Genomic DNA, 22,507 nt, shown 5'->3' on the forward strand with positions numbered 1-22,507 from the left:
CAAATGTGATTGAACTAAAACCTCGATGGTGATCTTATCACCTTGTGAAGAACTTGTTCCAGTCTTAACTTCCTCGAGGGGAAAGTCTTGTCAGGCTGTTTACATGCTCAGCCTCAAAATGTATCCACGTGATTAATGTTGTGTTGGATCTCCTCTTCAGCTTCTCCAATTCTCCTTTAAGATCTAGTAGACCTTCTCACCTCCAAGTCTCAAACAATAGATGGGGTGTTTTGAAATAAAATAAGAAATTCGGGGTGGGCCAGGTTGGGTTGGCATGGACGCCTAAAATGGGAGGTCCCTCCTCTATTTATACTCAATTTGGAACTTTCATGAAACCCTTTTAATTTAAGTATCTCCACTGACATTCATAGATCTTACTGGTATAAGTCTAACTAATAACTTAATGGCCTAATAGTATTTTTTGTCCATCCTTATTAATTTACTATATCACAATTGATTAATTAATCAAAATTTGATTTAACCCAATTTATAGACTAAATTTTTAGCATGTGGGTTGCCGAGCTACACCTTGTACTTTGTAAGATGCGAAATAATAAAATAACTCTCTCGTGGAACCTTTTCATTATCTGTTATAGTGTGTATGTATATCCTTCTTATATGCGAGACTCTAGAATGACTTAGGGTATGGTATATTTTCAAACCCGAATTCACCATTCTAGTTAGTAGCAATGCATAATAGAGATTGTTAGAGAACATCATCTCAAATATCTCCACAACTCTGCCAATGATTTAATGCATCTTCTCCCTCGAGTCACTCCCATCCTTTACCAAGGGCGGACTTCATCACCTGATCTCCTTTGCGTGCTTCGTGCAATGTCTGAGTTAGGACTGATTTCAATCTTGTGATTAGGGGCTCGTAAGCCATAGTCAAAATATAGTCACCAGTCCACAATATATTTTTACGCTTATAGTCAACAAACTACTTATATGACCATGGTATGACTCAACCTAATTGATGTTTAAGTATTATATCGTTTAGTGACTCATATAGATCAATTCAGTGAACTCTTTCTCAATCATTGGCCCTTAATATCTGTACAGTGATGGCCATTCGATCTACCATACTTATCATATATGCATGATCAAATAGTCTTTCCTAATATGTTGATTTTCATCTCAAGTATCCATCCACTAAAAATATTTGGAATGCATATTTAAAGACATGTGATCATTGTGATATGATCTCATCATAATTCACCATGTCATTGCATATATTCAAGGTCTTCATCATAAAAATCGCATAAGAATCGTGATAGACAAATATTTATTTCGATGAACTTAAGCGAGACATGGAAGTGTGACTGTCTTGAAGGTCACACATATCCATCACAATGCCTAAGATCATCAACATTCTATATCCATCACAATTAAGTCAACCGCTCCAATATTATCAACTTCTAGCATTAATTCTTATAGTCCCAATGTGTCATGTGTCCACACAATGTAGGATTTTTGCAAGGACATTGGAAAGGGAGTATTTTCCACCAGAATCAGATAATTCACTTTGTGTGACATTGGACATTTAAGTGTCATTGGATTTGTTATTAGGTTACAAATATTCAGGAGGATTAATAACTAATGGGCTTAATTATATAAACTATCCTAATTAACACACTCTGAAGTTATTTAAGAATCCATATTCTTCTCAAAAAATTTCAACTAAAACACTTTGGAGGTTCTATGGATAGAAGAAATGATCTATCATACCATACTATTGACTTTGAAATATAAATATTTAGAGACTTAGGCACTCAGAAAAAAATGGGGCTTCAATTTCTTCTCTCAGCGATTCGAAAAATGTGAACTTCAGCTTCGAATGATAAATACCCACTTCAGCTTTTCTCTGCTAGATCACAACTCCGGTTCTAATTTCTGGGTTTGATTCTGCTTGCCCCGTTCCTCAGTCCCTTTGTTTGCCATTTTCGCTTCGGGAGACGCTCACGATTCTCCAGTCGATTTCTAGCGGCAATGGCCGCCGCCGCCGTCGGTCGTGCGGTGAACTCTGCAAAACACGCCCTGGCAGCTGGGCAATCCATTGCGATTCTCCTCCATAAGCGCTCTTTCTTGGGCTTGCCCTCAGAAAATATTCTTGCCTGTGGGCGTGCCCCATCTTCGTTCATAGAGCACAGAAATTCTACCCTGGATGTTACTGGGTTGGCTAATGGAAGATTAAGTCTTCTAAGATTCATGGGTAGCCAGCCGGGGAATCTGGATTTGGTAGCAAAAACCGAGAATGATAGTATCGGAGGTAATGTTTCTTCCATCATTATCTAAAGTTTATCTCTTTTTTTGCAACCAAGCGCACTCCGTTTCATGTTTTTTTTCTCTTTACACTCTGGCTTCCAGTGCATTTCTTTTGCTTGAACTTCCATGAATTTTATAATTGAGTTTTCTGTTTTTGCATATGGAAGCCTTTTAATTCAGAGCTGAAGCATCTTTTAATGATTGCAGAATCTGTGGAGGAGATCTATGAGAAAATGCTTAAGTCAGTGGAAGCGAAGACCATGCCTCCCAATGCATGGTTGTGGTCTCTAATTGGTAGTTGCAATACTCGGGAAGATATCAAGCTTCTATTCAAAATGCTGCAAAGCTTAAGGATTTTTGTCTGTCATATCTCTCTTAACTGGAATTTTTTATTCATTCTTTCATTTATTCATTCTAATCGTCAGTGTTTTGTTTTCTGTTTTTATGGTTGCAGAGGCTCTCAAAACTTCGGATTAACTCAAACTTCAACTGCCACCTTTGTCTTAGGGTAACTGAGGCATGCGTTCGAGCAAATTCTCTCGACTACGGTAATGAAAATGAATTGGCCTTCTTGTTATATCGTTAACGATTACATTATTTTTCTTTCCAAGGAGATTTGTTTTCTTATTAGCGCCAAAAAAATGCATCTGGACAACTAATCAAAGTTGTGATTTTTTCTTCAAAAGAAAAAAAAAAGTTGTGATTGCTTCATTTGTTTGTTCCGTGAAGGTTTAACATGCTCAACATTGATTCTCTCTTCAATCCAGTTCAACAGCCTTTTCTTGGCTTAACTGATTTTTCATCCATTAGGTTTATATCAATAAATTATTATCTTCTTTGATATGTAATGTTTCTTATACTCTGCTATTTATCAACATAAAGACTATGCCTTAAATTTTTGAGTAAACTAAACATGTCCGTTATACTGGTATCAAACTATTTTTGGGCTCCCAAAATAACAGGTATGAAGGCTCTCTGGAAACATAATGTATACGGAATTACTCCAACCATTGCCTCAGCACATTACATGCTGGTAATGCCATTTTAAGGTCACTAACACTTTAATTTAATTCTTTTACACGATTCATGACACTTGGTTATCTTCAGCGACATGCTAAAAAGAACAATGACACAAAGCTGATGGTAGATATCATGAAACTATTGTCAAGGAACTCTCTTCCTCTACAGGCTGGTACCGCTGATATTGTTTTCAGGTACTTCGACTTCTAGTAGGTTCCCTTAGTAGGTCTTGACAATTAATAGTTTTAGTGAATCAAAATGGATGAATAATATTTTCTGCGCAAATTATGATTGCACAATTGTTTATCTGTTTGCTTAACTAAGATCTTTCACATGTTTATAATTTATTTTACCCGTGTAGTTTTGTTGTGTTGGCCATTTGATTTCATTTTTCTTACATTATTTTAGTCTTCTTCTTTTTCAAAAATATATTTTTTACTCTTCTTATTTGGTCCTATATATTGGATATAAGTGATGCTGGAAAAGAGTTCAACTCCAGACGAGGAAGCAGGAGGCAAGGGTCAACATGGGTCAGAACGAGGGTCAATCAGTGGATAACCCTAGTTCAATGGAGTAGAGAAGTACAGAAGGTTGTCGTGTGCGGGGAGAGATGTGGACAAAGACAGGCCTGTGATGAATAAAGAAGGGCTAAGACAGGCCCATTAAGAAGACATAAGGCTGGGTAGTGGGGAAATCAGGTACCTTTTTTGGTGGTTCAAGTATCAGGCAGTGCTAGGGTGTTTTGGAGCTAATGCTGCATTCAGCTAGAGCTAAAGGACTGGAGCGTTCAGTATTCTGGATCTCTGGCAGGCAGGGAGGTAAATGGAGAGGTAGTAGACAGAGAGAGGGGAAAAATTTCTTATCTGTATTGATGCATCAATTATGATACATCTTGTTAGTGTTTGTTTTAGGGGGTTGACTTCTCCTGCTTGTAAGTGTTGACATAACCAAGGTGAATGTCCTTCAAGTTGATAGACTTTACTGCGCTTGGTTTGGACTTTTGCTATCTCGTCAACTAACTTCGAAGTATCCCTCGTTGAAATACTGCAATTTTTTTTAAAGTTTCCTTTCACTTATTGTGAAATCTCAATTTTCTTACGTGGGCTTAATGAGAGTATGTTTTCTTTGATAACTCAATCTTAAGGTCGTGGCTGAAAAATTTCCCCATGTTTGTTTCAGCATTTGCTACAACGCCAAAAGATGGGATCTAATCTCAAAATTTTCCAAAGTATTCGTCCAGGCTGATGTGAAATTGCATAGAGCCACTTTCGACTCGTGGATGGAATTTGCTGCCAAAATGGGTATTCACATCTATCTTCATCTCAGATAGATGATATTCCCACGCTTCTATTCGGATAAAGTTTGATTAGTTTGACGGATATCCAACCCCAACTCTTGCTGATGATATTTGTGCATAATTAGTTTTTCTCTTCCTTTTTCGTACATTATTCGCATTATCAGTGCTTTTTGATAAACAATGGTTATGTTCTGACAAGACATCTGACCTGCTTGAAGTTTAAATTTATTCTTCTGTTTTCTTGTCAATCCTGACGGGATCTCTGGATCTGCATTTGTTCAGGCCTACATGTAGGAATTTTAAGGAAATATTTTATATTTTGAATTTAGTGGCTGGGAGCCCTGACAACAGGTTTCTCAGACATATCTGACAGGTGTGACATATCTTGGGGGGAAATATGTCTGACGGGAGTTCCATCATGTGACAGATGTTTGAAGAATTTACTTTTGTCGTGAAGGCAGGCTAACATTTATACGTATAGTATTTTGACCCTAACACGGCCCAAGACATGGATTATTCACCCCTACGTTAGGGTCTTTATCGTTTCAATATACCCTTGTTGTTTCCAATATACCCTTATTCTACACAGGGGGTGTGCTTCCTGCTGGCCGCCTTTTTCTCCCATGTCGGATGAAAATGCTCTAAACGTGGGCGGAAAAAAGATTCCACCTGCGTAATTCTTTGAGGCTTTGACTCTCCACACTTAGCCTACGGGTCCTAGATTTTGTCACTCGTCCTCACTTGTATACACATCAGCTCGAAATTTTAAATATCTGTGTGCAAAACTAGTCAATTGAATAACTCTGCAAATCTATAGTCGGACAAAGCACAAAAGGTTCAGCGCGGCAGCACAAATGCTCTTCGCTTAGAAAGCTCAGATCAAGTATGAAAATGCGACTAAATATGTGAAAATTTTCAGCAACAGCAACATGACTGGCATTCTTAAACTGTGATACTGCTTTTTGGGAGCATTTGTTAGTAATTTTGGTGTTAGTTCTTTACTTCTAAGCGAGCTAAAGGAAGAGCATGAAAGAAGAAAGCACTTATTCTTTCAAGTACACAAGGACATTTTAGCATAGAGAGTACAGCTTGGTGCGTCTTAAGATAGGTGCTTGTCACATTAAGCTGATATGGCTTCCGACCCGTTCTACAGTGGGCAAACGATGACATAGGTCAAACCTACTACGGAGATGTTACCGGTGGAAGGCATCTTTTGGCTAGAAAAAAATATTGCCTTCACTTCCTCTCCTTCAATATAGTCTCTCTCCTCTGCTCAAACTCAGATCTCTCTCGAACTCTGCCCTTTTTCTTCCCTTCTTATTTTTTTTTTAAATTCAATCATGTTCATCTTGGAGCAATACATGGTCCTATCAGAATGTAATTCAACATCTTTGAGGAGAGGGGTAGAAGTTAAGGGCGGCTGTTTATGTTTGCCTTTTTGGCTGGCAAATAGGCAATGAAACTGATTATCCAAGTAGGAAGGGAGAAAGCCAACGGTAAATCTAACTTGCAACAAGTGCCGTTGAGGGATTTACCACTTAATTACTATGCATTGGGCCTTACAGCAATTGAACCCAAGACACTTTAGCCTGGTACAGGTGCCCTATATATGACTGTGTAACACTAAGTTCAACAATGTTAGAATCTCCTATGATAACGTATTGTGTAATTTTTGCATTCTAGCAGCTATGAAATATGACCGTTGTAATAATTGGGTTTGGATCATAAGATCTGAAATGAACGTGTACTTTATATTGGGTGTTTTGCCCCAGTGAATGAGATATGGGTTTTTCCCTTTTTTCATGCCGTTTCTTCTGCCCTTCTCTCGACCGACAACGTCTGGCTTCAATCTTCCTCAAGCGGTTCTCACTGAAGTTAGGGCATCCAAAGGAGGTTCCAACAAACAACTCCAAATTTAATCAGGAATTTATAACATTTTAGCGGAATTTAGGTCACAGAGTTTAGGGACTCAGCATTGTGGTCTACCTTGCACTCCTCTCTTCATCTCTTTGATGTCTAGCAGTTTGTATGTGTTACCAGTCATCCAGTAGTCGTTTTGTATTTGTTTGCTGATTTTTTTCCCTTCTCCTGAGGGTTTTAGTCTTAATGAATCATCCTTCATGGCTACCCATAAGGAGGATTTTTTAATGAAAATTTAATTTAAGACGTGTTGAAATGAGAATTTTTCAGGGGATCCTCTCGCAATTTGGGAAATTGAGAAGCTAAGAACCAATGCAATTAAACATCATACTGTTTCAAGTGCCTTTTCATGTGCTAAGGTAAATGCTGTCAATACTTGTCAATGACTTTATTTCTTTAAACATTATTATTATATAATATAGCATCTCTTATATTTTGACTATATTCTATATTAACTTTGGAATCGCTTTTGGTGGTTTATAATCATCTGAGCTCTGGATCTGATTTTTAGCTGATTGAGTATATTCTTGACTTTGTCCAATTAATGAGTTAGTCGTGGTGGCAGTCTGTTGACTTGATTTTCATTGACTAGAATTCCGCCTCATATTTTATTCTCCACTTGTAGTCATTATCTCATCCATACTCTTAGCCACAGCAAACTTTGCCATCAATGATTGACTATCTTGCATGAATTTTATTTTCATATATTAGACTGGTATACACTGATCCTTGCATACCTCCACAGTTCTCCACTTCCCCACAACAGATAACGTTTTGCTTTCAGAAAGGTGTCTTAGACAAAAGACCTTAATACCCTTTTTCTTAGCCATTCCTCGTGTAGTGGCAACGGTAGAATTGGCTTTTGATCACTGGCGACTAGAAGTTGGGGGGGGGGGTTTGGGTATTAGTATAACTCTAACAACTGTTCAATGGTATCTATGTAGGTCATTTAATTTTCTTGTTTTTACTTGTCGGGCAAACCAGTTTTGTAAGACGGGGACAGATTAATCATACTGATGTGTGATATTTGGCATTTTTTCACAGGGTTTCCTCCTTGAAGGCAAGCCCGCGAGTGCTGCAACAATAATTAATGCCCTCAATGAGGTCTCCATAATCTTCCCTTGCGATTACTTACTTCATTTGTAAATTATTTATTGAAGTCACCTTTCTTGTTTTAGTTTTCTTAGCCTTGAACACCCAAAATCACTATAAATGAGCCATTGATTTGAAATCACTCTTTCCTTCTGTGTTCAGTTGGGAGACACGATGATGTATTTTCCGCTAATAATATTTTTTATGATACCGTTTGATGATTCACAGGAACCAACTAGTGGAGCACATTTTTGCATTTTTTTAGCAAAAATTATCTATCAATGAATTAAATGCTCCTTTTTAGCAGAATCTTCCGGATGACAAGAAACCAAACATCGCTGGTGAACTTCAGTTATTGGTTAGTGAATGGCCACTAGAAATACTGAAGCGCTTTAAAGAAAATGAAAGGAAGGTAATATCCTCGGTAAACACTCTAGCAACTCTTGTCCCAAATATCCGTTGTTTCTGGCAAAGTTCTAGTTTTCTCTTCCATGTTCTTCAAACTGATTTCCACCCTGAAGAACTACTAGTTTCAAAAATATTCCCGAGTCCAATAGAAGCGTTGGTTTTGACTTATCATTGTTTTTTGCAGATGATGGCCGCCTCATTGAACAAGGATATTCTTTCAATGATCTCCTCCCTAAAGGATATGGGACTAGAAGTTTTGGTCGACTTCCAAGAGATCAAATGCTAAGTGATCTTAGGGTAGATGCTAGTGGAATTTTTGTGAGAACAACACACTAAGCGTAAGTGAATTACAGGTTTGGTAGCAGTTTAAAGTTTGGGCCCCCAGTTTTTTTCAATAAATCACTCATGGTTTTTTGAAACTTAGATTACTGAGAAGGATGATCTCAGATAAGCCGATTGTAATCTTTGCGATGCAGTAGTTGAGATGAAATGTTGAATGTATGTGGTGAAAGAGTTACTCCAACAATTTTAGTTGCGGTACAGCTCATTCGAAAAGCTTAATGGTGAAATCATTCAAGATCCCATCATGGTTCTAGCAAGGAAGAATAGGCTGAAAACTGCGCCAAGAACATCAATAAAAGTGAAGTGAAGGGAAGTCTTGCGATTTCTCTAGTGATGAAGTCGATGTTGAAAGGATCTGCATCAAGTCATCTCCTAATCAGAGCTGAACTCAAACTGATGAAGAGGGGATATCATCCAAGAAAGATTAAGAGTGAAGGTCAAAGAAACATCTTTCTGTACTGGAACTCAAGATGGGGATCAAATCTATTCCATGCTGTGCTGAATTTCTACATAGAAGAGAAATAAATGCCCGTTTGAAGAGACAATCATTGATGGGGAGAAGAATGACAAATGACGGAAAATCCAAACCTGAACCATTGAGATCGTCATTACTTGTGCCAACTCCTGGCTTGTGGCAGACTTTTAAGGGAGATCAAGTGCAATTTTGAGAAGCATGTCTGAGCAAACATTTAGTTAGATTTTTTCTTTAAATACCATAAGAAGGTATATGAAATTGACCAAGCTTATATGAAATAATTTGATGTTTACTTTCACTGGTAGTCAAACCATTTCATTAAAAAAAAAACTAGTAGTCAAACCACCAATCACTTAGCTAGTTATATGGATAATTGGAATAACGAAGCCTTCATAATTAGAACCGCAGGGAAAATAGATTAGGAATTGAGAATTATCACCTTTTTCATCTGCACATAAGTTCAACATCTTTATCTTCACATATACACCATGATAGCAACTCACATGCCACCTTGGGGACATACATGAATGCAGGGGTCGACAGCATAGAAATTGTGACCAACTGTTACGTCAGGGTACTTAAGATGTAGGGCTAACAAATAGTTCATATAAAATTAGTAAGTCAAAACTTCTCGATTTCAACAAAGCATTTAGATTTTAGATAAGACTGATCCAATGTCTGATGAAAATAAATACAAAATGGTCATCTGGGTTTATATTAAACTTGACTTTTATATCTGAACTATGCCTCATAAACTGTAAAAAAGAAATGATGCTACTTCTACGCATTATATCGTGTTTCAATCGAGTGAGCTGATTTGTAAACTCTAGACCGAAACCATAGTCAGATTATATATCATTCTATATCAGAATAAGTAAATTATGAAAAAAATACGAGCAAAAAAGATGAATTGTATAGTTTCAAAGTTCATTTCAATGACATCCCTCATTAGCATCGTTGACGAGTCATAACTGTTCACATGGGCTCATCTAGTTTTCATGTGACTCTTCATGACTTTATCTCTAATAATTCCATGAGGTCACCTTTTGGATCGATACACATTTTAATTGTGCCAAATGGAATAGCAACTGTATTTATAATGCCCCAAAATCCATAACATTGCACGGAATTAAGTGGCAATTTATAATGAGAAAAGGCTGTCGTAACATCTATAATCTTATAATGCTTACCAGTATAAAATATCATATTTAGAACATGAAGTCAAAGGCTTCGACTTGGATCGTTGAACTTCTGGTCAAAGACTGAAGTTTACTATAAATATGACAATACTAACTCCCATCTAATTATTTATTACTGAATTTAGAATGCCTTTCTCAGTGAACAACCTAGATCATTCTAGGGTTGATCCTTTTCTTGAGTAGATATTGATTACGTATGCGTTGATATCACCTGGCCCATGAACATCTCATCATAAAGTGATAATCTATTTTGCTTCTTTACAAAAATAAAACCTTAAGTGAAGATCCAGGAAAGCACATTGGTGGCATTCTTAAGAAACCATTAGTTCTACATTATGATCTCCATTTACGCTTAATTGAATGGTCCCTACTCCACTTTTATATTCCACTGGAGATATGAATAACAAGAATCATATGCTATTTAAATTTTAATGATTCTATTTCTGTGAGCGATATTTTTTAAAAAATAGGCGAAAAAACTAAATAACAGTATTCATTTGAACGGTAGTACATAAAAAAACGTATCTAAAACAGAGGGTAGTATTTAAAACAATTGCAAGACTCTGAACACCATGATTTGTCATCAACCATGCCAACCAAGCTGGCTTAGCTCACCAAGCTAGTTTATTAACCCAGGGCGATAGGAATTTGTATAAGGCTGACAGGCTAAGATTAACGAGCTAATCCGAACCTTACTAAGCGTTGAAAAAGTACTTTGGTATTTCATTATTAGCCTCCACAGCTACATTTTTATGTCATGAATGTATTTTAATTGTTTCTGAAATGTTAAATGTACTGTTATATCATCACATCAATGAGCCCACGTGTTGAATATCATGTTCACTTTTTACGTCTCGAAGAAAAATATGGGACATACATTGAATAACTGAATTCTGAACCAAACAATCATATTTCTTATGTTTTGGAGAAAAAAATTAGACACAAAATTACATTTAAAATGGAATAACGAATGTTTTGATTTCTCATAATCTGTATGATGAATATTGTTTTTTGAAAACTCTCTTGGATTAAGATGGATGAGAAGTCATCTTGTATTTAGGTAGGCTCTCTAGTGTGAGGCCATAACCATATGCTTTGCAAAACCAATATTTTTATATTTTACCTTTTATCAAAGGACCCTGCCACACGGGCAACCGGTTGCCCCAAAGGAATCTTGGGCAACCGGGACACGTGGAAAAAAAACCACGTGTCTTGCAAGGATTGGGCGTGGAAGCCCGGGAACCCCCAAATACGCTCTCTCTGGAAGTTTTTGGGGGTTCCCGGGCAACCCATAATCCCCTCTCTCTCTCTCTCTAACTTTACTCTCTCTCTGTATCTATCTCTCTCTTCCCGGTGGTCCTCCGGCGATCCTCCGGCAATACTCCGGCGTGGCGGTCGCCCAAGATTAAGAAGCAGCAGCACTTGGACGAGCTGGTGAAGGAGGCCGGCTCGCTCGAGGAGGAGAACCGGCACGTCGAGGCGCAAGCCGATGGCTGTGCTTGCCGAGCCGCCGCGCTCGAGCGGGAGAACGTCGGGCTGCGCCGGCAGCTCGAGGAGTTGGCTCTGAGGCTGCGCCAGCTGAACCGTGTTCTGCGCGCGGAGAATCGCCGGAGATATAGAGAGAATCGCCGGAGTATCGCCGGAGGATCGCCGGGAAGAGAGAGATAGAGAGAGAGAGCGTATTTGGGGGTTCTCGGGCTTCCACGCCCAATCCTTGCAAGACACGTGGTTTTTTTCCACGTGTCCCGGTTGCCCAAGATTCCTTTGGGTAACCGGTTGCCCGTGTAGCTGGGTCCTTTATCAAAATAGCTTTGATTCTTCACTTTAAAACCTGGTGAAGTAACTTATCTTCTGATTCTTTTTTTTTGAAAAAAAATCTGAATATTTTCCTATCTTTGGTAAACAATTGAGAGCATTATTATTGAAAATGGGAAATACTCAAAATATTTGTTTGAGAATATGTTAACTAGAATGAATTCGTCTACTCAAGTTTTGTTTTGAAACATAATAAGATTGTTTTCTGGGTAATGTTTCCAGGATATATCAAGTGCTAATGAATTATGCATTTTAAATTAAGCACAAATCAAGAGTGTTTGGCTGCAACAGATATCTCTCAGAAATCTTTAGCTGGTGAAGTATGAAAAATTTGTAATTCATACAATCAATTAGGAAGACAAAAATGCTCATAACTAATCATCACAAGGGTTCTTAACAATCAAATTTGCCTTGCTAACAAGAATTCTATGATATCATACATATTAAATTAGTATCTTTGCATGTTTCTTGGGATTTCCTGATTTGCTTCTCAAGTTTCCCATGTAAATTGCCAATCTTGAGCATCAGTTCTGTTTAGCGTCGACTTGTTTAAGGATACCATGAATTTGAATGGTAGAATAATATTTTTTCAAACAATTGATCTAGGTTGAGTAGCTGTGTACTCAAAGCCTATTCATTATCAATGATGCATATAATACTTCATAAAACTCGAGTACATGTACGTGAACCTTGGGATCTGAGTACATTAGTTAAAAAACAGAATCAGGCCAACATCCTCAGCGTTCCTTCTTTGAAAAACAAAAAAAGAAAATATCCCCAATGTTCCACACAAGGTGATGTCCAACCCAGAAAATGTACAAAGAAAAAATGTAGGCATGTGGCCGAAGTTGCCACAAGATCTACGAAAGGAATTTTATTTTAAATGCCTAGTTCAATTCATAGTCAACTAATGCAATTCGATTATGCAATATAAGATGGGCAACTTTATAAGAAATGACAGGTGCACACAATGACATGAGAAAACTTGGTTATAAGATAGGCAAGTTTTATCCTCTCCATCCTTCCACCATCTAATCTAGCTACACTTCAAAAAATGACATTTTCTCAGCCAACTAGCTTTGCCTGCTGCCGGACAGTAAAAGAACGAAAGAAAGTAGTGAGGCAACCAAACGAAGTATTGATTGAGAGAGACATACAATAAGAGATAAGACTTTGAAAGAAAATGAGAGAGAAAATGATTGATCGAAGTAGATTGGGGGAGAGAAAAAGAGAGGAGAGAAATGAAGATAGAGGTCCAGTTACTATCACACATCATGCGTGGAAAGATAGTGGAGAGAAAACGATATATTGATAAGGCCCAACACTCACAGGGCACACTAGCTCCACCAAAATACTAATATGGGCAGTAGAAGATAAATATAATTCAACAAGTCAAAGCAGATCAATTATCTATGAGACTAAACATCGCCACATTCCAGGAGAATCCAATGTAAGCAATGCAAATAAGAGAAATGGGCTTAAAAACATTGTGGAGTTGGACAATTGTGGATTTTGATAGTTCAAAAAAATTACAGATAATGTGCAATGGCTTTTAACAAGAGAAAAAATTAAGATGTTTTTATTAAAAGGGAATATGACGAACAGAGATAGAGTGTATTTGTATGAGGGAGGAAGAGGAAGAGAGAGGGAGGAAAAGGCAGAAGGTGAAAAGAGAGAAAGAAGGCAGGAAGGTAGCAAAAGAACACCATAATTTCTACCAAAATAAAATACCGCATAATCTCTACAGCTCTCTACTACACGTATACGTCGTTGAACTAGATATGGAGGATGAAATTCAATGAATCAATCTCATAAACTAACCTTGAAGAACACATCTTAACTGGGATCCCTCTTCGGCTAAAAACTTGTGGGTGCAGTCCATATCAGACGTTGGGCCAACTCCCATCGCAGCTTCGAAATAACAAATCACTAAAGGCACGTCACATCGCTTATCACAGCTTCAGATGTAATTTAGTAGGTTTTCTCTTCAAAGACACCTTTGTATCGGCCAAACCAAACCCACCTCAGATCTCTCAACCAATTAGTTTTTCTTCGAAGTCTTTTTCATCGGTTTGTTCTTGGCCTTCATCTTGCCCGAACTAGAAAATTTATCCCTCCTGTTCTTCTTCTCACCTTGTAAGTTGTAAACCTTCACGGCCTGCTCGACAAGGATTAAGAGGCACAATTGATTAGCTAATTACTTCTTTTGATAGATCGAAAAAATGATAAAAGGAGAAAATATGATGCCGATCTTGCCTTATTGACGTCAAGTATTTCACTCGCATCTCTTGATAAGAGCTTGTTGAGAATCTTATCAGTTTGTTGCTTTTCTTGCGCCCCAATCCCCTTTCCTTCCACCACAGGGAGGAACTAGAGACGGATTTGAAGTAAAGATTTCATCATTTTAACAGAAAATGGAAGAGATTCCACTCAAAATGAAGATAGACGAGGAATTTACGAACCTTCCGATACTTTCCAGGATGCTTTGGGGGCTTCTCTCCGGGTAACTTCTTGTCAAATTTACCTATGCTTGCTGTTGATGAAGCGGCCATTCCGGCCACGTTCTCAATCTCCTTTTTGCTTGCTTTCTTGGGCAAATCTTTCTGGGTTCCAGTTATTGGCAATGATGTTGCAGACAGCTGTATGTGACTACAAAAAGAAGAATTCCATCAAAATATTAGTAAATTCAACGAGCCGAAAATACAAAATCAATTTTAGTTAGAAATGCCAACCTGGGTAACGCATCAGCTTTCATGGCCTTCGTTAAGTTTTTCAGTCGGTTCTTTTCCTGCTTCTCAACCCGCGTCTTTTTCTCGGCCTTCCGCTTACTGAATGGATCTTCTCCAGGCTCTGAATCACAAAAAATCGATGGGTACACGTATTCATGCAGGGAATTGATTTTATGAAATTGGAACTTCGAATTAATGAAGACATGATCACTTTCCGACACAAGTTTCTGGGGTTTTAAGACTTTACGGCCTTTTTTCAAATACCCATATTGCCGGTGGCTAGAGAACATATAGTTCTGAGTTCGACACCGAAAAACTTGGAAAAAAAATTCGCTTATGCATATAAGTTGTTTTTTTCCTCCGGGTATAGTTACGATGTTACACCAAACTGACATAGAGAAACTCGTAAAAGGAAATTTTAAGCAAACTCAAATTACCGTCGGTTAATTTAGCATCAATGATCGCCACATCCTTATCATCATTTACACGATCATAGCCAAACCGGCGTTTCCAAGTGCCTGTTTGTTCATCAAACACCTGCTTGCCTTTCTTCCTCTTCTTGATTCCTGAAACACAACAAAAGATAACAAGGGGATGTGAGAATCGGAACACAGACAAGGCATCATACTGTCTAATTAATTAATAACACATCAAGGTGGGAATAATCTGATAGCTGACCCTTCATTTTAGCGAATTCTTCCCACTTTGTCGGTGGCTTTGGTCTTGGAAACTGCAGGAGACAAAGATTTAATCACTAATCATGCCATAGACGGGAGAAACACAACTTCAAATGAAAGAATGGATCAAATCTGATCAAGCAAACGCCTGCAGAATATTCCTCGTCAGCTCAGTATCTAAACGATTTATAGTTTGCAGATGATACAAAAAAAATAAGATGAAAAGGGTAACAAAAGAGACTCGAATATATCGATTGACATACGTGTTTCTCCCTCGGCAACTTGGTTGTCGGTTTAGGAAGGGTAACGAGAGGGCCATCACGGTCCTCCACAGCAGCCAAAACGAAGAGCTCATTGGCCACCGCTTGGATAAGCTCGGTAGCCTTCTGCAGGCATTCCCTCTTCAGCGCTTCTCTAAATGCCAAAAAAACGCAAATTTATAGTACCCAGAAGAACAGGAATCGATTGAAATCAGCATTTCACCGTAAAAAACGTGCAGGATTCAAATCCAAGATGAAACCCATGAGAAGAAAACTGGTAAAAAGAATAAAGATACCTTTCCGAGGATTGGGAACTCAAATGGTATGTTGGGTCGAAGGCTGCGAGGTTACCCAGGTCGACTTGGGCCTTCAAGTTCTCAGCTGAGTCCCCCGCCGGCGACCTTGTCTCCATCGCTTCTGTCATCTCTGTTTCCCTCCCGAAGCTGGGAATAGAGTTCATCTTGAGAAGACCCAACCCTAAAACTATTTGAATTTGGCCCAATATGGCAGATTTTGTCCATTGCCCATGAATTGAATTCAACTGGGCCTTGCTCTTGACTACTAGGAAGTTTAGGTTCAATGGAAAAGAAAAAAAAGATTGAAGCTGATTGATTCTGTAGCTCTAACTAGGAATTGTTTGGGTTTTTTTTTAGAAGTTCACAAAACTGTGCATACATGTTGACATGACATTGATTCAATTTTTTATTATTTAGACGTCATATGACTTCAGGAGGTATTATCAACAATGGACTATATACATTTTCTGGAGAAGGTTGTGAACTGCAAATGTCAACTATTTCAAAATTTATTAAGATGGAACTGGTTTTTCGGTAATAAACGTTAGTTTATAATCAAGTTTGTTTGGTATCATATTTTTTAACAATATGATGCAAAAAATAAAGTTGGAAGTCATGATAAAGATGTATTAATTTATGTTCTTCAAGCTAGTAGAACAAAATGGAAAATTGAAAACCTCATAACACTATCAAATTCCTCATGACGTACCAAAATAACTCAATGTTTTAAATCACATTTTTATTATCCCCGAATAAATTTCATAAATTATTTTAGGTTATATCAAATCAATTAAAATGACGTAATATGATAATTATTATAATAATTCATCTTTTGAGTCATTTCACAAGGAATTTCTAATAGAGCTAAAGACACCAAGATATAATTTTTTGATTTGAAATATTTACATGTTCGTAGAATAATATGGCTCTTGTAAGCATATAGCGAAGAGGGATATCGAGAAGAAAGTGATAGTTAACATTTATAAAGAGTATGAATATCAGTATGAAAGTTAGAAGATAGAAGGTGGTATATGTAGAGAGAGAATGAGAAAGAAAGATAAAAATGATGGAGTGAAGAGATGATGTGATTATGACATGAATATAAAATACACTTTTAAATTTATGAATCGGGGGATGATAAGGACTGATGATAAAGGTTTAGGAGGTGAGTAATATTTTGGGTATGTTTTTTATGGAAGAGATGAATGGCTCTAAGGTAGATAATGGTGATGAAGGAGGAAACAATGTAAAACAAGGGGGCAAACCATGACAATATGGAGATCCACTTGAAATCCTCCTCTTCTATATCGCTTCTCTTTGATCAGCCAATAACACCAAGACACATCGATGGATCTCCCAACTCACTCTTTTTCACTAATCCTACAAATATATGAAGCAATTTCAAAGATAAATTTTCAAGCATTCAGCACCTTGACTTATATATCAGAGGTAATGGATGGATAAAGGGGAGAAAGAAAAAACTACCCTCAAAATTTTAACCCAAAAAGCCTTTTTAATCATCAAATATTGGGGTGAAATTTGGGCCATTCATTTTGCTCATTTTCTCTCTCCTCTTTAGTGCTGGCCAACATTGCTTCACGGTTTCACAGGCTCAAATTTTTTGAAGAACCCCTAAATCACTAGCCATAAGTCTGTACATCATTAGTTATTGGCTTGTCCCAATCAGACATTTATCATTGCATCCAGATTAAAAATAAAATGTCACTAGTGATGCCTTTAACACATGATGTGATGATACAGATTGTGAAAGCCACATCATCACATTTCCCCTTTCCGGTTAATGAAATTAGTCCAAGGATCTGTGATCAGTATTTTTTTAGATTTTATTACGAATAATATTGATGAAATTTGTGGTCTTTAAATGTGTATTGCTTTCTAATGGCACTTATTGAGATTTTTTATGCCTCTCTTTTCCATTGGGCTACATAACCTTATGCGTCAATACATGAAAATCTGTCATTTCTTGATTGACCATAATGGGGCAGTTTATCAACGATTAGTTGGACTAGTTAATGTAAAATATTATTGATTGATCACCATTTTAGAAAATGGAATCATGCGGTGGGGTGCAAAATAGAGACAAAAGCCTTTAAATACTTCCAAAATTAATTTTCTAATTCACAACATATAAAATATATATTCTAATATAAAAAATATATGTGATATAATGGAAGAAAGTTTTTAACAATTACAACTTAGAAAATTATCTTTTTCAAAATACCAAAAATTTAAAAATTCAAAATGTCACTCTTAGTCTCAATTTAATTATTCAAGCTTGACTGAAATAATACACAGTCATCTTAATGCAAATAAATATTGAAATTTATGATATCAATATAATAATTATCATGTTTGAAGACAAAATAAAAGTGAAGGGAATCTGTCAATGCCACAAATAGTCTTGATCGTGGCATTATACAAATATCAATAACAATTTCATTGTACTTGCATTGTAATCTTGTTATTAAATATTGTTGGGTTCTGTTTCTTTGATCAATTATGGAAAACATGGTTTCCATGTATGCGGAAGCGTGTTATCAATTCTCAATCGACCTTGAAATGAGAACATCACACATACCTTATGGGGAACTTATTCCACCCTTGACTTGCTCACTTTGAGATCATTCTAAAGCCATTCACGTGTTCGGCCTTTAGAAGTATCCAAGCGATCACGTTGCTTTTGGATCTCCTCCTCTTCTTCATCTCTCCTTAAAAATCTTGAAGATCGTGTCACCATGAAGACACTCTCCTTGGTTGAGTAGATAAGAGAGCAGAGTGGAGAACAGGGGCTTACGATTTTGGCTGGCATACATGCTTGGAATGAATGCCCCTTCCGTATTTATATTTCACTCAAGTTTTGCTCAAAAAACCCATTAAGTAAAATATATTCACCAATGCCCGTATGATATTATGCGTGTGACCCTCAAGTCCCATGTATCATTCTAGTTATTAACTTTAGTGGCCCAATAATAGCTATTGGAAATATTAATAATTAACTATATCAACATATGTATTAATTAATTAAGGATTGATTTAACTCAATCGATTGATTAAGTTTTAAGCCAATGAGGTGCCAAGCTACACCTCATGCTCCAGAAGATATCGAGTAGTGTCCAAACTCTCTCATGGAACCTTTATTGTTATCAGTTACCGTGTATGTATAATCCATCATCCGTGCGAGACTCTCGAATGATGCATAACGGGGGTCATTGTAGCACGTCTTCTCCAATGTCCTCACAACCTTGGCTAAGGATTTGCTGCATCGTCTTCATTGAGCCAATCTCCTCTTGTAACGGGGGTGGATGATCTCGTCTTGATCACTCAATCATTTCCATGAGCTTCTTATCAAGGTATGACTTGTTTGAATCACATGATTAAAGGCTTGTAAGTGGTAGTCAAAATGTAGTTGTCCATCCACGAAATGTCCTTGGTGTCTCAGGCCAATGAATTACTTATACAACCGTGACATGAATCAAACTGATTGACTTTTATGTAAAATACCATTCAAAGATTCTTTGGATCAATTAAGTAAACTCTTTCTCCAAAGAGCACCCACTATATGTCCTTAGTGTTGCTACACCAATAGCCATATGATCAGGTATACTTATTGTATAAGTAGAATCAATTAGTGTTTTTCTATATGGATAAATCAATTTCCTTCTTGTCTATCCACCGAATAAGAATATTTAGAATACATGTTTAAAGACTAGCAATCATTGTATCATGATCTCATCATAATTCATTAGGTCATTGCTAGAATTCACGAACTTCATATTAAATATCACACTATAATAATAATGATCATAATATTTTATACAATGAAGTTAAATAAAACATGGTGGTGTGATTTGGCTTGGCGGCCACACAATATCCATCAAACATATCCATCCACCTCTACCTACCCAAATCTAGCCCGCCACATATATCTATCTCATCGATACAAATCATCCATCACACCATCATCATTATCATCCACTATTTTCCCTTATTTCTTTTATATTAAGATTTATATGCATAACTTATTACATATATTTACCCTTATCATTCTTTCCTCTTTCCATTTTTTTTTAAAACATCTCTTCTTATGTCCTAGATATGAAAATATCTAGCATATTAAAAAAAATTTGCACTACAATAATTTTAGTTGCATATTATTATAATTTTATTTTTAAAAATATCTTTTGATGTGATTTTATAAATTTCTAGATTTTGTAGTACTTTTACAAATTTTATGACAGAAATTCCATAAAAATTATTATTTTTAGTCACCATATATTTTATTTGGATTACTAAAGGGAAATTCAGTTTTTGTAGACTTGCCAGTATTTTTGTGGCATTTTCCAGTAGCTAAATCAGTCAGAAAATAATTTTTATAGTAAAAGCCATTTATCCATTGGTTTTGATTTTTTTGTGATTTTATTTCATTTATTTTAGAATGTGTGTCATGCCACCATGTGGCAGTTGCACTTAGTTAACTTACATTATAAATGATTAGTTTGCCTTTCAGCACCACATTATTTTGATCTCACAAATTGCAAGATGAAAATGACATATTTAAAGCTAACGATTGGCATCTTTTGAATATCAAAGGGATATGCGGAGGATAGATGTCAGTTAAATAGACCTGAAATTAATACAAAATGTGAATGATTATGTGGACGAATGAAAAAAAGAGTAACCATTTTTTTAATAAATGCATGAGGTTTTGGGAATGACATGGAATATTTAGCTATCAACTAACTTTTCCTCTGGCATTTAATGCTTTTGATGTTTGATGAAGGATAAGGTCCCCTTAGTTTATTTGAAAATCAACAAGCGAAGTGATCCTCGAGGCCGCAGCATTGGCTCAGGGTATCTGTGTAGTTCAAAATCCTGAGACAGGGACATGTGGTGTGGTCTCAGTCATGGATAAGGTATATTCTATGTTAGTAATCTAATGACCGTTGATTTGCGGTGCTGGACACAAGAACACATGAATGTTTGTTGACACGACCATGAGAGAAGGAATATTTGTGCTAATCAGGGTTTTTTTGGGGGAAATTAATGAGAAATACATCAGGACGATCTTTTAGCTGGAGAGAAAAGAATACACAAAATAGGACATCTATAATTCATTCTTCCCCTTCTTTTCATCCATATGACTGGATTGTTACAATGAGTCCAGGAAATGGGGGAATACTTTGGACTTGGCCCAACCCTAGTTTGCCAAGAAGGACACAACAACCTATTTGGCGATTGTTGCATATCTTCAGTTCATTTGGCGATTTGTTCTTCCCTTCTTGTTCTTGTTTGTTGCGAAAACACCAAGTATGGGCAGAATACCCATGTTCCAGGAGAAATTACTGAGGGAGAGCATCACCAGGATTTCAGAGAAGTTATTCAAAAAAATACTAGATAAGGTTTTTTCTCTCAAATCTATAATCAAATCTGACTTAGGTAACTTTCTGTCACCCTTTTACTAGATGTTTTGTTTGATTTCAGTTAAATATCTTTCCTCTTCAAGTGAGAATCAAGATTTTGGAAGGGTGATTATCTCTATCCAGCAATCCCTTGGGCTTGATCCTTAAAGGTGTTCAAGCCCTAATCCAGTTGTTCCCTTAATTCATCACTAGGTAACTTGAATATTTAGGAAGGATATATAATTTTTATGTTTATCCCAACTAACATAAGTCAAAATTATAAAAGGAAAAGGGAAGTCTAAGAGTAGGATGTTTAACCTGATGATGCTAAAGATGGGACAATCCTGCCTTCTCATCCAACAAGAGAATCTAGTAGGTTGAAAATCCAGAAAAAGTTCATAAATACATGTTAGTTAAGATCCATAAGAGAGGATAAAAATATTGCACGTTAGTAGTACTTGAGTATATAGGGGAGGTTTGGGTTGCAGAAGAAGCTGATGAAGTACTTATACAAAATTGTTCGTCAATGATCATATTATTTGTAGAAGACGGTTATATTAAGTGACTTGGTAGATAATGTGTGTGCCAAGTTGTAGCGTGATCAGAATTAGTCGACTTGCCAAACTTAGCTAATAGCATTGGTTGGGTTCTAGGGGCCTAGATCTGTATGAAGAATTCAAAACAATCTGCAGTAGAAGACTAAAATGGAATTTTAAGAACATCGATAAAACATGAAATGAAGGACATGTGACATCTATGATTTCTCAGATCATGGAGCGAGACGAGTCGAGCTGCTCAAGTGTGTAGCCTTTATAAATATGATCGCAATCCTCAGCATATCAGATCTCCTCCTTCTCGTTGACGAGCCATGTTCAATCTACGTTGTCGTCGTTACGCCATCTTGATCGCATCAGGAATGGAGATGAAGTGTGGGGAGAAAGGAGAAGAAGGGGAAGGCCCCTGAAAAATTCTGGAATGGGTGAATTTTGTTCATGGCCTTACCTTATTTATACTAATTGGGTATTTTTTATAAAACCCCTAAAACTTAAGTACATCTTTTCACATCCAAAAGACCATTTGCATGTGACCCTCTAAGCCCATATATAAGTCGAGTTAATGAATTGAATGGCCCAATAACTTTTGTTGGCCTTCCATATTAATTAACTATATCATCAGATTGACTAATATCAGATCGATTTAACCCAATCGATAGGTTGAGTCTCCAAAACGTGGGGTGCTGAGCTACACTTCGTGCTCTAGAAGATATGAAGGAGTGCTTATCGACTCATTCA

The 22,507-nt window shown here is 36.9% G+C and overlaps 2 protein-coding genes across 11 annotated transcripts; one reads left to right on the forward strand and one right to left on the reverse strand.

Annotated features, from left to right (window-relative positions):
- The first annotated feature begins 1,781 nt into the window (after positions 1 to 1,781).
- Positions 1,782 to 8,456, forward strand: LOC144704529 (uncharacterized). 2 transcript variants are annotated; one of them, XM_078576974.1, is made up of 10 exons: positions 1,782 to 2,269; positions 2,473 to 2,624; positions 2,720 to 2,813; positions 3,228 to 3,298; positions 3,373 to 3,479; positions 4,465 to 4,586; positions 6,773 to 6,861; positions 7,547 to 7,606; positions 7,902 to 8,018; positions 8,187 to 8,456. In XM_078576974.1, the coding sequence occupies exons 1-10, from the start codon at positions 1,990 to 1,992 to the stop codon at positions 8,286 to 8,288; spliced, it is 1,194 nt and encodes a 397-aa protein (XP_078433100.1). In that variant the 5' UTR covers positions 1,782 to 1,989; the 3' UTR covers positions 8,289 to 8,456. The 2 variants fall into 2 exon arrangements, with proteins under 2 accessions (XP_078433100.1, XP_078433101.1); XM_078576975.1 differs by having other exon boundaries at positions 1,783 to 2,269; positions 7,902 to 8,006.
- A 4,100-nt stretch (positions 8,457 to 12,556) lies between these two features.
- On the reverse strand, positions 12,557 to 15,957 carry LOC144704602 (ribosome biogenesis regulatory protein (RRS1) family protein). Of its 9 annotated transcripts, none has more exons than XR_013581858.1 (10): positions 15,796 to 15,957; positions 15,503 to 15,653; positions 15,241 to 15,292; positions 15,000 to 15,128; positions 14,566 to 14,683; positions 14,296 to 14,482; positions 14,090 to 14,203; positions 13,857 to 13,991; positions 13,655 to 13,744; positions 12,557 to 12,916 (listed from the first exon to the last, which is right to left on the reverse strand). XR_013581858.1 is itself a non-coding variant. In XM_078577080.1 (9 exons), exons 1-8 carry the CDS (start codon positions 15,921 to 15,923, stop codon positions 13,875 to 13,877), a joined length of 996 nt encoding a protein of 331 aa, XP_078433206.1. In that variant the 5' UTR covers positions 15,924 to 15,957; the 3' UTR covers positions 13,526 to 13,744; positions 13,857 to 13,874. The 9 variants fall into 9 exon arrangements, 3 of the variants coding, with proteins under 3 accessions (XP_078433206.1, XP_078433205.1, XP_078433204.1); XR_013581857.1 differs by having other exon boundaries at positions 12,557 to 12,919; XR_013581856.1 differs by having other exon boundaries at positions 13,655 to 13,762.
- Positions 15,958 to 22,507: the final 6,550 nt, after the last annotated feature.

This window comes from Wolffia australiana, chromosome 6 (genome assembly GCF_029677425.1).
Source record: "Wolffia australiana isolate 7733 chromosome 6, ASM2967742v1".
Taxonomy (NCBI): Eukaryota; Viridiplantae; Streptophyta; class Magnoliopsida; order Alismatales; family Araceae; genus Wolffia; species Wolffia australiana.

Excerpts from the sequence above, each read along its gene's own strand:
- LOC144704602 (XM_078577080.1), bottom strand. The coding sequence starts at position 15,923 with ATGACAGAAGCGATGGAGACAAGGTCGCCGGCGGGGGACTCAGCTGAG. Across the intron at positions 15,293-15,502 it reads AGTTGCCGAGGGAGAAACAC|TTTCCAAGACCAAAGCCACC; the intron begins GTATGTCAATCG and ends TGTCTCCTGCAG. Across the intron at positions 13,992-14,089 it reads AAATACTTGACGTCAATAAG|GCCGTGAAGGTTTACAACTT; the intron begins GCAAGATCGGCA and ends CTTGTCGAGCAG.
- LOC144704529 (XM_078576974.1), top strand. The coding sequence starts at position 1,990 with ATGGCCGCCGCCGCCGTCGGTCGTGCGGTGAACTCTGCAAAACACGCC. Across the intron at positions 2,270-2,472 it reads CGAGAATGATAGTATCGGAG|AATCTGTGGAGGAGATCTAT; the intron begins GTAATGTTTCTT and ends TAATGATTGCAG. Across the intron at positions 2,625-2,719 it reads TGCAAAGCTTAAGGATTTTT|AGGCTCTCAAAACTTCGGAT; the intron begins GTCTGTCATATC and ends TTATGGTTGCAG.